The sequence below is a fragment of the Arctopsyche grandis genome, chromosome 3 (genome assembly GCF_051622035.1).
Source record: "Arctopsyche grandis isolate Sample6627 chromosome 3, ASM5162203v2, whole genome shotgun sequence".
Classification (NCBI taxonomy): Eukaryota; Metazoa; Arthropoda; class Insecta; order Trichoptera; family Hydropsychidae; genus Arctopsyche; species Arctopsyche grandis.
The window spans coordinates 28,383,784-28,399,835 of record NC_135357.1 but is presented as its reverse complement, the minus strand read 5'-3'; the positions used below and the strand labels follow the sequence as shown (position 1 = coordinate 28,399,835).

The following is a 16,052-nucleotide window of genomic DNA, read 5'->3' as shown; positions in this document are numbered from 1 at the left end:
TGTGCATATAAATGTATAGTGCATCTCGAGCAGGGTAATTTACGTCTACTCTTAATTACAGCAGTAGTAAAGTATCCATCGGAGGGTCGTGAATCTTCTGCGTCTTCAGGTAGATGAATCTTGGCAAAATTTTCAAAGTTGGTTACCAAGTTGTTGGATTAATCAAACTGTCGAGCAATTATTGACTATTTGCTATTAAAATTGTGCAAAGTTTGCACAGTGCGATATGCTGCAACGTTCCTTTTGAAGTTTACCGCTCAAAGTTGCGACCTTACTCATATATGATTAACTGGCGTTAAGTTCATTCCATAAACCTGTTGAAATGATTAAAGTCGACACTTGTTACTTGTGTGCGTTCCGGGCTTTGCAGAGTCGGCGTTTCCTCATGAGATATTCATCACACGAAGAGGAAGTAGGTGGTCGAAAGTACGACGTTTCGGCCAGGACGAGAGCACATTTAGCTCTCCCTCTTCGAACTCGTGCATTTTACATTCTGCACGGCGCTGGGCCATTGCACCGGATCGATATATCCCCCCCACCGAGTCTAAAAACCCGGTCAAATATTAAACAGCTCATTCGAACGAACGAAGGAGTAGTAAGTAGCAGTAAAAAAAAAAGTGAGTTTTAGAAATTAGCTGAAACCTTACAAGGACGATCGATTCTCGACGATGGAGAGCAACGTCGTCGTTACGCCGTTGCAAAACTCCGACATAAACGAACGTTCTATAATGTATTTCGCAACATCATAGCACGGACGTAGGTTGAGCGTTCGTCAAGGTGGATCACCATTTGCGATAAATAATGCAATCGATAAATCAAAAGATGCATTTACCTTGCTTCTGTGGTGTTGCTGCGATGATGAGGAGTTGACGACCACCGGCAGTCCGTCCACGATGGTCACCATGACCCTCCTGTCGGAGTTTTGTCGTTTGCTTCTCCTGGCTTCCACTTCATGTCTGGAATCGTCTTGGTACTTATCGACGACTACGCTCGGCGATGCCGAAGAGGGACGTCTGGGCGTTGCCGGTTGCCTGTCGCACTTTCCCAGTAAGAGTCTCATGACGTGGGCTTTGACGCTCTGATGGTCCTTCTCGTGGTGGTTGTCGTCGTCTGTGGTCGAATCCCTGTGCTCTCGCTTCTGATGTTTCGAGTACTGGTTGTAGGAATGGCTCTTGGAATGCTTGCTGTGGTGGTGTTGGTGGTGGTTCGTCGTCTCCTTGTATGAAGAGTTCTGGTTGCCCATAGGTACGGCGTGGGATAGACTCTTGACGGCGTATGCTGCGTCCACTTTGTTCCCGCCGACGCAGGACACTTCGTACATGCTTTTTCCACCTGTCCAGGTAGGCACTATCTGATTGGTGGTGGGCTTATAGAAGCCTCAGCATCGAATCATTCGCGAAACACTACTGGCGCACACATTCCTCCACTTCGCACACTTATGTAACTATCACTGAAACCTAATTTGACGAGAGATTGTACGATTGGTATATATAAAATAAATTATAGCTTTAACCGTGCACGGAGTCACGTAGGAATAAAAAGTAAATAAAAGCAATCAAAATGCGATCAAAATATTTAACAAAATCCAACTTGTTTGAACTTCGCTACTTGATCGTCGGTTCTAAAAAAAACTTTTCAATTAATATTGGTAGCTTACTTCGAGTTATAACGAAAATTTATTATATCAAGTTTTTATTGTCATTAAGAAAATTATATCGATACTTTACGGCCTATAATCTAACTTTATACCTACATAGTATACATATAATGTGTCTAAAGCAACTGTTAACGAAGAATAATACAGATTGTAATTGATATTTCGCAACTCAAATATCCGCAGGTCGGAAATAATATAATGTTCACAAAATATTTCAATAGAAAATATTTCGTTATATTGATGATAAAATTTCAGCTATATATAAAGTATAAATTTAAAATCAACCTCATTCATTTTTTAGGCTGCCCACTGAATCTAAAGAAAAATTAACAAATTTTAATTAAAATAATTGACTAGCATATAGAATAAAATCATTGAATGATGCAAAAAGTACGTTTCAAAACAACATGCATATTGCATTTGTAATGGATAACATTACTCGGAATCATATTTCGCATCCAAATTCAGTAAAATGACCATTTGCATTAGCATTACTTTTCGTCATCTATGTACCATGACGTACGTATTCGTCACTGACTCGCAGGTGGTAAATGCAACTGACACCTGCAATAGAATGCACTCGGTGACTCCACACATACTGTTCCTCTGAACGTGTTAAATTATTCGGCGAATTATCGGCTACACTCGGGAGATGAGAGAGGAGAAAGTGGGTCACCGAAAAGGGGAGGTAAAGGACCTCTCGACCGAGCAAAGGCAATTTTTGCCAACGCAAAAAGTGATACGCTTTGTGAGCTCGACGGGATATATTCAATAAATTACATTATACCAAGCAAATTATGAACAAGCAGAATAAAACCACTTTCCGTTGAATCACTGCGGAAATATAATTACGAGCGCTCCGCTTAAAACCGCACTAGTATTGAAGCAATTAAGCCGAATATATAGAAATTTTGAAATATGTATGGAGAATTTGAATTAAGGTCACAATCCCGAAAAGATATGTAACAAATACTGAATTTTAGCTGAAAATAAGTTCAGTAGGACTACTACTAACCAAGAAGTGATGGATTTTAGAAGACCCTTGTGCATATAAACATAGTACGACTTATTAACATCAACACAACATAGTCAAGAAGGACTGTTTTATAATAGATCATAGATGTGGTTGCATTAATGCTAGTTATCAAGAGGTTGCCGGGTTCGATCCCGTGGGTTGACCTCGATTGAAAATAATTTTTTTAAGTATTATCTGTAGTGCTGCTTGTCAGATTTGGATATTTGTGACTCCAAGTCGATTTGCCAATTTATCTGATTTCATTGTTGAAGCAGTTCCCCATCAAATTGGCAAAAACCCGCCATTCCACCACTATTTGGATATGAATTCAAAATTTACAATTTATAAATTTACATATGTACAAGTCTAATATACCATATATTTCGTTCGAGATCAACCCGATAACGACATCTTGGTAAAATATAAAATTGGGTCCATCGCCTATACCGCCTTTTAAGCTATGTCTACACTTAGTCGTTTTCGTCTTTCAACTTTCGCTTTCAATTTTCATTTCAGCATTCAACACAATGCATGCCTTACGGCGCATGTGACGCATGCAATCAACCGTCCACACTTGTTCAATACCATTGACTGAAAATTGACTTGCTTCATCAATGCCAGCGTGGTATTTTTGCCTACTGTCTAAATTTCGATAATCATCTATAAACTTTATTATTTACTCCGATTTGAGTGTGACGTACCATGACGCACGAAAAGTTGCACGAAGTCTCGTACAATCTGTACAACGTTCAACTCTAAAGGCACAGACACACAGAAAGGCAAGCGGCACGATTTTTTTTTTTTTTTAATATACTTTTGAACATGGAAAAATAACGCTAGCACGCATAATCAATGCTATGGCATCCAGGCTTGTATTGCAATCCTTGTATTGACAGTAATCGATAACGGCGATTCATTGGTCATAAAAAATCTTTTTCACCAGGGGAAGTCAAAGAACGTGCGCGTGCCGTTCGATTCAGTATGTTTTCGCCCTAAAGCGCACGCGCTTCAAAACACATGAAAAGTGGAGATATAGCTAGTAAATATAAGATCAAATTCAGACTTGTGGAGTGTCATATATTGGTCATGCCCGGCCTGCGACGGCCTCGTTTAGGTTCATTGGAATACGCATGTATCAATATAAAATGTCTAGTCGCACTTTCAGCTTGTTTTCGTAGAAATCACGGCTTCGGAGATGAATGCAAATGGCATGTTTTAATATTATTGTCATGTTTAATATTTTTATACGGCACTTTGGAGAATATAAAACGTGTAACGTCACATGGGGATGGATGGACACGAAAGCTAATGGACATTCCATCGTCACATGGTGACCGCGCATAACTTTTGGGAAGTCACGTGTGAGGCCGTGACCAGACCGCACCCGAATATCCTTGCACGATTTTCACATTTTTTCCCCCTCTAATATAATACGAAAATAAAATCCAGCAAAATGGAACAAATATAAATGCAGGCTTTCGGTTATAAAGCATTGTATTTCTACAACGACCCACCCTGATTTGCGTGTCGATCCTAATCGTATAGATTTCACGACATACACTTACTTAATGGTATTAAAATAGCAAATACATATAGTATTCGGTATGAAGAAAAAAAATTGCACGATTACGTAGCCGCGCAGTTGTGACCGTTTGATTTCAATAAAAGATAAACTACAACATCCTCCACACCCGGGTCCATTTACCCACGAGTTTTCGTCGCTTATTTCTGGAGATAGGCATGTGTGTATATAAACTTCCGAGACACGTGGTGGTGTACCTAAGAAATACAATCTATTTTCGTTGATTTAAACTGTTGCGTTTCAATAAAGCGTGCACTCTGAAACGAATTTCGTTGCAACTATCTACAATATGAGAGTTTCGATCAGAAAACTCGCCAAATGCGTGCACCGCGCTCTACACGTCAGGCGAATGACAAAACCTTTGTCTAGTGTGCTTTTTTTTCAAACATGAAATACGCTCATTATTCGACTTCAGTGTTAAAGTTTAATATGAAATTGTCGAGTTCCGTCATGTACGCGTTCAATATTCGTGTCGTTCAGCGGAAATTCTCGTACAAATGACAATCTCTATGTCGACTATAAAGCGTGTAATCTTTTTTTTTGCTGAATGTTCAATTAAAAAAGGAAGAAAACTCCGCTACAAAAAAATATAACTAACTTGTCAAGACATTATTCAACGTGGCGCAATAACTGCCGTGTACAGATAAGGTCGTTTCTTACAAAAGCAATTTACCCACCCAGGTGGTACATACTAGTGGGTAGATACGTACGAGTACGTATACGTATATAGGACGTGGGTAACTTAATTCGTCGTGGAAAGGGAAAGTGTGCCCTAAAGTGGGGGGGTGCCAGAGAGTCAATTTACCGTGAGGAGAGCGAGAAAGTGAGAGGGAGAGAGGGTTGTGTTGGAACACTTGACCTTTTCGGCGCTTCGTCGATACACAGCGCAACACAAGGGACAAGTGTCCTTTTGGGGTTTTCGCCTTCGCGTGTGTTCTGGTCCTATATTTACGGAGTCGATTGAAAAATAAATTTCGATTAACATTTTATATTCCGTCAAAGGACTTACTTTTTGTACCTCGTGTAAGCAATTTCGGGTCGACTTAAGATCCCGAGAGTTTTTGCTTTGTTTGGCGCCGCCGTTTGAGGTATATCAACTCTCGTCAGATTTAAATATTAGATTATACAAAAACCATGTCAACAAAGGCATAATAGCTTCTTTATGTTTAAATCATAAAAAGCTTATGTTCATACGTATATAAGCTTTTAGCCAGCAACATAATTCAGAGTCATGAGTTCAATCCCAGGCCTGGTGTTGTTGGCCAGACCTTGGATATATGTGAATATATATCAAGGTCGATCGTTTCTTATGATCTTCAATTCATCTAATTAGATTGTTGAAACGATTCCCACAAATTGGCAACCTATCCTTATTTTTCGCAAAATCAAGTTTCTTGCATCTCGCATTTGTTGATTATTATAAATACGTAGGTATTTCTCGCAAAAATTGGCGGTATATCGAATTTGTCCACATACAAATTGTATAGAAATAAAATTGTATTTATAAAATGTTTGGATTTATTAGTAATTATGTCCGAATAATGGGTAAACACAGTATATGCTCTGCATGTATTCTTGATATGAAACTTCTTTATGGCTTTTATAGTGAATTGATTTGATAGTGACTTCATCGTCACAGAGTTTTAGCGCTGAAACATTGCATAAAACTTAAGTGGTAGTAGATTTTGCTTAAGGAAATTACACTTCTGTAGTGTTAAATTAAGTTTTTTTTTTATTATTTCGATTCCTATGACCTGCCCGCACACAAATTCAAGAATTATGAATTCATTAATCATTTAACTCCTATAGCATACTTTGATCTAAAGAGTGAAGTAGTTCAAAATCCGATCACAAATTTTTGGTGGGCAAGAATTTCACGGAACTAACAGAGTAAGGCTAATAAAAAGCTTGTAAAAAGTAGCCAAATTGGCAATATTTGCATCGAATACTTTCGGGGCTGAAATGGGGCCGATCAGTAGTTTCCGACCCGCTGACCCGGCAGTGCCCCTGACTCCACACGAGCATTGAAACTGACAATGAAACAAAACTTGCAAAGTACTAGCGAGCCAATTAGATCCAGTAATTCGTACGATTCGATAACAATCGAAAACGTACGACTTTCTTGAGGTCAAGATTAAGATGTGGGACGAGAACGAGTCGGATAAAACGACTAAAAATAAGCAATTAACATATTGTTCTCAAACAATTCTAATAGTCACCTAATTGCAGATGTGAAACCTTCGCTAATATATAAACGTAGGAGCCGAATCGAGCACATACATAAATGGAAATTTATAATCAAATGGTGAAAACTTCACAAGGACTTCGCGAAAGTTTGAAAATCCTAAATATAATTCAGAATTAATAAGTCTCCATGGAGCCATCATAGCGGGGAGAAGAACGAACGTATGTAGAAAAGGAAATAGCGCATAACAAACAAATAACAGATAATACGCATTTTATTTATTGCTATTGCCGTAGGAAACCGACCCGCTGTCTATTCGCCGTACTTTTTTGCCCGAAGGAGATTAGAACGTAGGTCAAGTACGGACACACAGAGCAATGAATAATATGTTTAGGAAGTGTACAAAACGTTATTATTACGGTACGTGTATGTGAAGTGTGTCCGTAACGAGGGGGTCGGTTAATTAGAAACGATTCGAGTGGCCGAAACGGACGTGAACTGTTTGGCCGGGCACGCGATAGCGCGGCGCGAGGTCGCCGGATCGATTCCCAGAAGGCCAATAATAATAAGAAAAAGAGACACGAGGAAAAAATGAAAAGAGCATATAAAGCGTATACGAGACATCTCGAAGATTGATCGTCGAGATTGGAAGACCGACTAACTAGCAACGATGACGCGAGGAATGCGCCAGTTGCAACTGCAAAACAATATTCAGATAGGTATGTTTGGCTGGAACGAACCGCAATTGCGTAACAAGTACCTACGTAAGTATATTATGTATGATTCGTTTGTTATGTGTTTGAAGAATGCAAAGACCAAAACAAAACATCGATACAATTTTATTTAGTGATTTATTATATTTGTAGTATTAATTCGTCATGTTAAAAGTGGGTGAGTGCCATAAAGGCGAAAGGCTTTACGGCGTGGGTCAAATTGCCGAAACACCAGAAAATTCAGTTGCAAATTAACACTGAGCAACAAAGAAACACGTTTTTAGCTTAAAGAAGCGGATACTAAAATTGACCTCACTGAATTCGAATATAAGAATGATTTTTGTTGGTTTCCTCTTGTTTATGAGATATAAGCGTTTAAAAAAATGCGCATTTTTACAGATTTTTGCAGTTATTAACTCAAAATCTAGTATTGCTGTACCAAAAGTGAGTATTGGAATCAATGGGCAGATGTTTGATTCTAATTCCTTTAAAATATGTAAAAACATTGTTTTCTCAAGCTATTGTGTATCCATTGGGCTAGTTTTATATTTCACTACATTTTCTATCTCGGTTTCAATTTACAGTTTTCAGTCTCGATATTTTTTTTTTCTTATCTGAACGTATAATTAATTAGCTGTATAATATTCGAACGGTAAACGATTTCCAAATAACTTTATGAAATTTTCTAGGAGGGGCGCTCAATTAGTAGGTTTATATGAAGAAAGAAAAAAATAAGATTAAAAACCAATCCTTGTATACGTAATGAAATAGAAAACTGACCCAATGGATACATAATAGCTCGAGAATAAAACGTGTAAAAAAGTAGCTTTTAAAATTCGCTAGATAATTAGGTATTATGAAGCAATACAATCACAATCAATAGAAAATACATTTGACCATTGATTTCAATACTCACTTTTGGCAAAACATATTATACTAGAGTAAGACTTGCAAATGCAAAAATTGCACAATTATTTAAGCGCTCATATCTCGAGTGCAACCAAAAAATCATATTCGAATTCAGTGGGTCAAAGTTAGTAAAGATTGATGAGTCCCCCGCTCCGGTAATTATTTTTTTGCTCAGTGTAGTTTATTTTTTCGTTTACATCGTTTTTATCCCACAACGGCGTATATTTTCAAATCGAAAAGTTAATATAAGATTTTTACAATGATAAGTAACTATACATTTAAAACTTACCTAATAGAACTAATAATACGATATTAACAATGTAAATTTTTACTATTGAGATAATAGGCCGTTTGTAGCCGAGTTTTTGACTCACATCCAAAACCAAACTGAATTTTACAGCAATACAAAGACCCTTCTGTTACAACGAGATAATACTTAAAACTTGTTTGAAGCAGTTTGAATCAGGTCATGCAAGTCCCTCGATGATTGTATAACACTAGACGAGTTGTACACTACTGTTTCTATCCATTAAATCTGTCCCTTCCTTCATTTATTTCTGCCCTTTACAGAAAACAACACATAACCACAAGAGAACACCCTTCTTGAGTAAAATGTCTGGGAATAATATGTAAAGCAGCAGCAAAGTTTGAAAACAGATCAAACACGCCTGATTTCAGTTTCCATGAATTAGTATTTAGTGTGTATGAAAAAACAAATTTTCAGGAATTCAATCCAAATAAGAAACTACCAAAAATCACCACGGAAGAGATCATTCAATCAAACTATTGAATGATTCAAGGAAGTGTCGTCGGAAATAGATCTGGATTCTGTCGAATGCGACACATGCCAATGAAAACACACACAAACACATTAACACGTTATATCAACACGCGTCGTAGATTTTACTACGAGGATAATATACACTGAGGTTTTATACACACGCAAGGGTCAAAAAGACCCACGTAATAATAATGAAGCTTTCCACCATCAAACCCTGAAGGGGAAACTAGACCGTTCAATCGACTTTCTAGATAGTTTTTCTGAACCTAACATCACACGTACATATATAAAACACACACGCACACACAGAAAATTTATGACGTCGACCACGTCGTGGAAAAACAAGTCGGAATGACGCGAAGATTACACTCATAGTGCGTACGAGACTTTTGGGCAAACTTCCCGAGTACCAGAAGCAAAAATATATCATCGAAACGCTATTTATACTGCGATCGCCTAAATATAATCCGATAAATATTGTTACTTTTCTATATTCGGTTCACCTTTCGGTATGATTCACACCGAATTTCGAATTCATTAGCATCGACCGCTAGCACTCGCCCAATCTATTCTCAAAATAATAAAAAATTTAGCTGAAAATTATTTTTCAAAAAAAAGTGAACGTCCAAATATACCGGAATCAGTAAAATTTGATGAGTTGCTTTAAAGCCATCTGGCAAAGCTAAAATATATACGCGCGTAATAAACACATATGCGAGTAGACGTTAAATGGAAAATTTTCAACAAATCCAATGAAAAAATAATCAATTTAAAACCGACTAATCACGGGGAAAGTACGGCCAGCAATTAAACGTAGGAAATTTTCACTGAAAACCGCTAGACAAATATTGACAAAGAATACACACAGAGTTGCGCGTAACTTATTATACTCTCTTCTTCGCATTCAGCGACGATAAGGTTTTTCCAATGCGCGCTTAACCCTTTCATCATAGCGCACATTTATAGCTTTCGCGGAAGCGAAAACCTATTCGATACGTGAAAAACTCTTCGGCGTGGAGGAAAATCCCCCAGACACCGAAACCAACAATATATTAGACGGCATTATCGAAGTTTATCTACGCCGACTTTCCTGGAGTCAACGTTTCGATACGGCAAATATAGAGATATATCGAGCGTGACATACGCCTTGAGAATGACTTTGGATGGTGCACATAGGGATTTTATACGACTCCGCAAACCAGACGAAAATATAATAGGAAATTCACCCAGGAGAATTTTCTACATACACATTATTCGAACTTTTCCATAGTATCAAAGATTATCAAAATCAAAGTGCATAAATCATTCCCAAACAAAATTACATAAATATATTGAAATAAGTAAATATTTAGTTTGATCATTATCTTTGAAAGAAAAACGCCCTATTGCACTCAATTAAACCGTATCACTTGTATCATTAGAAGTAAAGTGCAAAGTTCGGCTATGAACAATCAAAATCTAATATATGAGCCTTTATATCCAATTTTCAATTCCAAAAACACTATTTCTGATCGAATTAATTCACATATTATCACTTATTTTAATTCGATATGTCCAAAATCTCGAAAAAACAGAATGAACGTATTACAGGCGTATTATTATTTTTAAATATTGTTAAATGTAAAACATTATATTTAACGTTTTGCGAAATGAAGAAATGTGGACTTTTGCCACATTCAAATATAACGGCTCATATGATAAACAGACATGGCATGAACAATAACAAAGAAAACGATTACAATACGTAATTGTTGAATTGCTTGAATGTAACAACCCATTACACAATGAAATGTTTTTGCTTGTTAACTTATTTGAGTTACATATAATATCCTCTGGAATAAAAATTATTAACAAAGGAATGTGAAGTGGCGTAAAAATTTACCAATTTTTACTTAATGCTTCGACTCCGACTCCAACTTTTATTTAGATTAGATTTTAGTAAGATCGACTTTTATTGTCAACGTATAAGATTTTCAGAATATCAAAATTAAAGGAATTAACAAAAATCAGTATAAATTGATAAGTAACCCAAATTATTGAACTTCGTATTGGTAATGAAATACTTATAAATAAAAGTAAGTACATTCATAGTGTATAAATTTCATACACAAACGCATCAATTTAATTAAAAAAAAATGAGAGTAAGATGTAAAATAAAAAAATTATGAGACGAATTAAGCAATCGATTTTATTAAACGCAACACATCAAATACGTGCAATTCGACGATTTTATTTATAATATAATTTATGATTTTTATAAAGAAATTATTCAATTTTATTTTATTAGTGGATTTACATCAATAAAATTGGAGACTCAAGTTGAAAAAAAAAAAGAGTCGGAGTGGGTTGATTTTTTTTTATTACGACTCTATGCTACGACTTCCGCGACTCCGACTCCACAGTCCTGGTGTACATATACCAAAAATTATGAAGTATCTCAATTTGTAACTATTCGTCTTAGTGATTACAATCCGTAAACACCTTGTAACATATACATGTAATTGCAGTAGACTTTTTCGGCGAAAAATACCGCCGTTCGAGCGTACAGATAACAGATCATTCGAGCGAAATTGATTTTGCACCGAGTGTCAGCCATCAAGCGTCGAGTCGAGGTTGGACACACATCTGTCTATCCGTATATACTTACGTACGTACACAAGTATAGAATGGACGGACGGACGGACGGACGGTCAATTCGCTTTTAAGATTAATCTAGCCGGTGCCAATTGGAAAATTGGTCGTCTCAATTTAAAAGCAACGAGACCACGTTTTAAGTACCACGTGCGAAGAAGTTGCCGTACGTGCGCATTGTGGTAAGCCCGTGTGGCCGTGGCGAACGCGCTCCAGCCCAGCTTCATTAGCCGCCCGAGCGCAAAGGGTTAATTAAATCGGCAAAATTCAAATATACATCCATGTACATAATAATGATTATTAATAGAGGTCGAACGCGGTCGATATTAGTTAACGAGTCGTTAAGGTATGTATGGATACAACAATAGAGATGACATCACTCGAACGGATGGGAGGATCTCCGAATATCGTCATGTCTTATACATGCATTGTATACACCTAAAGGTAAATAAAGTATGCAGAAAGGAGGCCCCAAAAATGCACACGAGTTTCGCAGCAAAAATAATAATAAAATATAGTGATATTCGACGTTGGCATTGACACTAAGGACGTTGTAAAAAATTTATAAATTTTGCGAACTATGCCACAAATAGCGCACATCAATCAAAATTTTAATTTATCGAATTTATATTTCGCTTCTCCATAGGTTTTTTTATACAAAAAAAAAAAATTGCAAATCAACAGAAATTGAGTATGCAATTGAATCTGTGTTCATCAAAAACATTTGTAACAATAGTACAACTAAAAAATTCCTAAACAGATTTAACGAGCGCCTATTCTAAGAACAAAAGCAATACTATTGCTTTTACGTATGCGATTATATTTACATACGACAATCTCAACCCTTATCGGATCGGGTCAACAAAAAGAATAAGAAATGCGTATAAATTCAATAAAATTCCGCAAGACACACACGTACATATTTATTACATCTACAAATTTTATATATTTACTACTACCTTTTACGAACACACTCCATCGTAAATTCTCGTTTTATCGATCTCTAAGAATATTAAAAATTCAATACATATATAATGTAATAAAAACAACATCGACGAAGCAATCAATCGACCCTAAAAAAAGAACGATACAGATCACGAAACAAAAAATATTTAAAAAAAAAATAAATAAAATCACAATCGCACAATCTCGTCATCTAACAATATACATATGTATAATATAAATCATAAATATTACTACAACAATAATAATTTTCAATGCAACACACAGCATATCACTAACACCGTGTCTCGGATCTGACACGCCCGAACACCAAATAATAAATCGAATAAAAAAAATCAATCACACAATTAATAATACATACGACTATACACAATTGATATATATATATTAAATATATAACAATTATTAATAAAATCGCGTTGTAACAATTAACAATCAGAAGTAGAAGCGAAGCGACCGGTCGCGCCCGTCGCTCGGCGCACACTGCCCAATGGCGAACAAATCCCGACACATATCGAGAACCAAACACCATCATACATCACACCAATAACCACCAAGAAGTTTGTATACATATACATAGTTAGACGATGTATAATTGCAAAACAACCAGACGGAAGAATTTGCAACGTGCAAACACTCACAGATGCAAATCCACGGCACAAGATTTGCATGGCGAAGAAATGCATGCGCCGTGTTACGGAATCAATTTGTGTGATCGTTGATTGATTCGGCCCGCGTGCAAAATTTTAGCAATACAGTGGTGGAGCGATAAAAATTAATGGTGTATTATATGTCTTGTCATTTCGGGGTTATTGATTGGAGCGATTACGACGACGACGACGACCGGTCAAAATTCAACCCCATAATTGCTAGATAGCGAACGTCCAGCGAAATATGTAGTAGCATCGCGAGCTTGCTCACTCTCCATTAACCCTTTGCCCGCGTCACCAAATGTAGCGAACATGCCCTGTACGCGGCTGCTTTTTTGCGGATTTTGTTATCGCGTTTTCGACTATAAATATAGGTTGTAATATTTTATAAATTATTTTAGCCTATATTGAATTTTTTTTGACTACTGCCATCTATTGAATTTGGTAAAGTATACATTTAGTAATATTTTCAACCAAGTTACAAAATTTTAACACAATAGACGGCTCTTATACAGGTTGGAACTTCCAAGACATCTATGCGTGTCTCACGCGCTGAGGGCATGTTCGCTAGGACATGTATAGTAGTCGTACGCGGTGGAAAGGTTAAAGTCTGCGCGCGTCTGAAGATAATTTAGTGAACTTGGGGTATTAAAATTCGGATTATGTTGTTAAAATGTGAAACATAGAACGCGAGTCTGTTACGTGAAGTGTCGCCAGCACGCGGCGCAGAACTTTAAGGGTGCAAAAACTACTGCGAGAAATACGGATGTTGAGATTAATATTAATATTTTGAATCAAAATTTTGCTTGGCACACGCTAAGAAAGTTTTACAATATGCTGTTTGTTCGTCTCAAAAATGGTAATTAACACTTACGTATGGCGAGCTACGTACCTAGTACAATTGTACATGGTCAAAAAATTTAGTCTAGATTTTAGCAAGAAGATTTAAGATAACAATGTAACAATCCAAATCTTTCTAAATATGCAGATAGTTGAACGGAAATCAAATTTTCCTCAAAAATATGCGTGACATATTACATATCGATACTAGCATAGTACTAGTTGACAAGCAATGCCGATTTTAGATTTTTTTCATTCCCTTTAAATCCACAAGTGAAATCTCACTCTGAAACGACTATTTTTTTTATTCATATTATCTTATTATCTAATATGTAATTTCGAAAGAGACTTTAAGAGAAAAACGCGGACGCATTCAAAAGAAAGCAGCTTTTACGGAATTAAAAAATCACTAGTCGGATTTCTGCATCCATAAAAACAAATCCACCAGAGTAAAACGAACAGTCGCACAATGCATAGTTTCACTCACCAAATGCAAACTGGCAACGCTGATCGTGCCAGTCGCACAGCAGAATCCGACACAGTTCCCGAAGGACATCATCTCTGAAAAGAGCACAACGCCACCAGATCACCATCGTTGCACTTTTCCCCAGCGAGTAGGTAGGGTTTCAATCCGCCGGCACACAGAGTGTTAACTCGGATCGAACGATTTACCATATCCAACAATAAAGTGAGCGAATGAATAAATAAATAAATAAACAAACACACACTCGACAGTCGATATAAATATGTAAAGCGCGATATATCACGCAAGGCTACATTGTAAATTGTTCTTCGATATTACCGGTTGTACTGCAGGTATGTACATACGTACGTGCGTGTGTTGAGTATGCGTTAGCACTAACAAACGATCGTGTTTGTTTTACATTCGTTTTTTAGCGTAAAAATTAATTAATATTTGTAATGAACGCGATATAGACGCTGTTCAGGTTTATTTATTGCCTAACTGGGATATCCGATTGCTGTGCGAGAGTACGCCCCTTCGGTGCACGACAACAAGTTGCCCAACATGCTGTACGTACATATGTACATATGAAATATCCCATTTTTATGTAATCCAAACATGTACGTACGTCAAAATAAATCATAACACACCCTCAAAATAAATATAACTCAAACCCGAATATCTACAATGCAAGTCCTTGGCTAAAGATAAACGAAATAAAATTGTGTAAAAAACGTGACGTCAATCCAAAACGTGCAAAAGAAGCCTTTGAAAGCTGACACATCGAAATTTTCCATATAAAATTTATTTTTCTGATCGTGACGGATGCGATATTAATACTTTTTCATACTTGAAATAAGAACGCGTTTTGCATATCGTGAGAAATAAACCGGCAAAGCAATCGAGATGGCACGAGACACGGTGCGCGCTCTGGTGGCGATGAGAGGCGCGAATCGTGCGCGCAGTTAGACGTATTTGGTGTAAACTACAAACATTTCGATTTACATGTAAAAACTATGTACAACATTTATAAATCGTATAATAGACCAAAACTGAAATTTGCATTTATCATTTGGAACCCTAAAAATAACCCAAATTTTATCTGACGAAGAAATCGAAGGCTAGTAACAAATCGTTTGTGAACAAAGAAGAGGTTAGTAAAGAGGACGTTGTATTTTTAGACAAGTTATATCTCTAATCTTATTATATTCAACGTAAACACTCACCTCAGAGGTCACTCGCTTAAGACTCCCAAAAAATCTAAAAAATTGATCAGATATTCATTCTTTTCAGAGTGGTTTCAGTTTGGAATAGTAATCCCTGATGCCATAGTAACCTCTGATAACGTTAATATTTTTAAGAATAAGCTTGATTTAAAACTAAAGGATTTCTGTAATTCTTCTTTCCCATAATCGAATTTCTGTTTTTTTTTTGTTTATATTTCTTTGCTCTCTTATTTTTATTTTAATATTGTTTTTTTTTAAATATATTTTAATTTTTTTCATTTTATTTGCATATTTGTATAATTTGTTAAAATATGTTTGATCAAACCCCTTGAGTCTATCGGCTTTGCCGCCTCCCCCGAGTATATTAAATATATAAAATAAAAAAGGTCCAAGGAAGGATAGCAAAAATACTTTACGAACTTAAATCACTCTCATAC

General features: G+C 36.5%; 1 protein-coding gene across 6 annotated transcripts in view; it reads right to left on the bottom strand.

Moving 5' to 3' along the window:
• The window catches only part of LOC143909524 (serine/threonine-protein kinase MARK2-like), a 78,728-nt gene that overhangs the window by 36,565 nt on the left and 26,111 nt on the right, over positions 1–16,052 (bottom strand). For 2 of the 6 annotated variants that reach the window (XM_077427553.1, XM_077427556.1), the window contains exon 1: positions 833–1,457. The exons of 3 other annotated variants lie outside the window; for them this stretch is intronic. In XM_077427553.1, the coding sequence (XP_077283679.1) occupies positions 833–1,321 (489 nt within the window). In that variant the 5' untranslated portion in view covers positions 1,322–1,457. Of the gene's footprint in view, positions 1–832; positions 1,458–12,797; positions 12,922–16,052 lie in introns of those variants that run through there. One more of the 6 variants, XM_077427554.1, reaches the window with a different exon arrangement.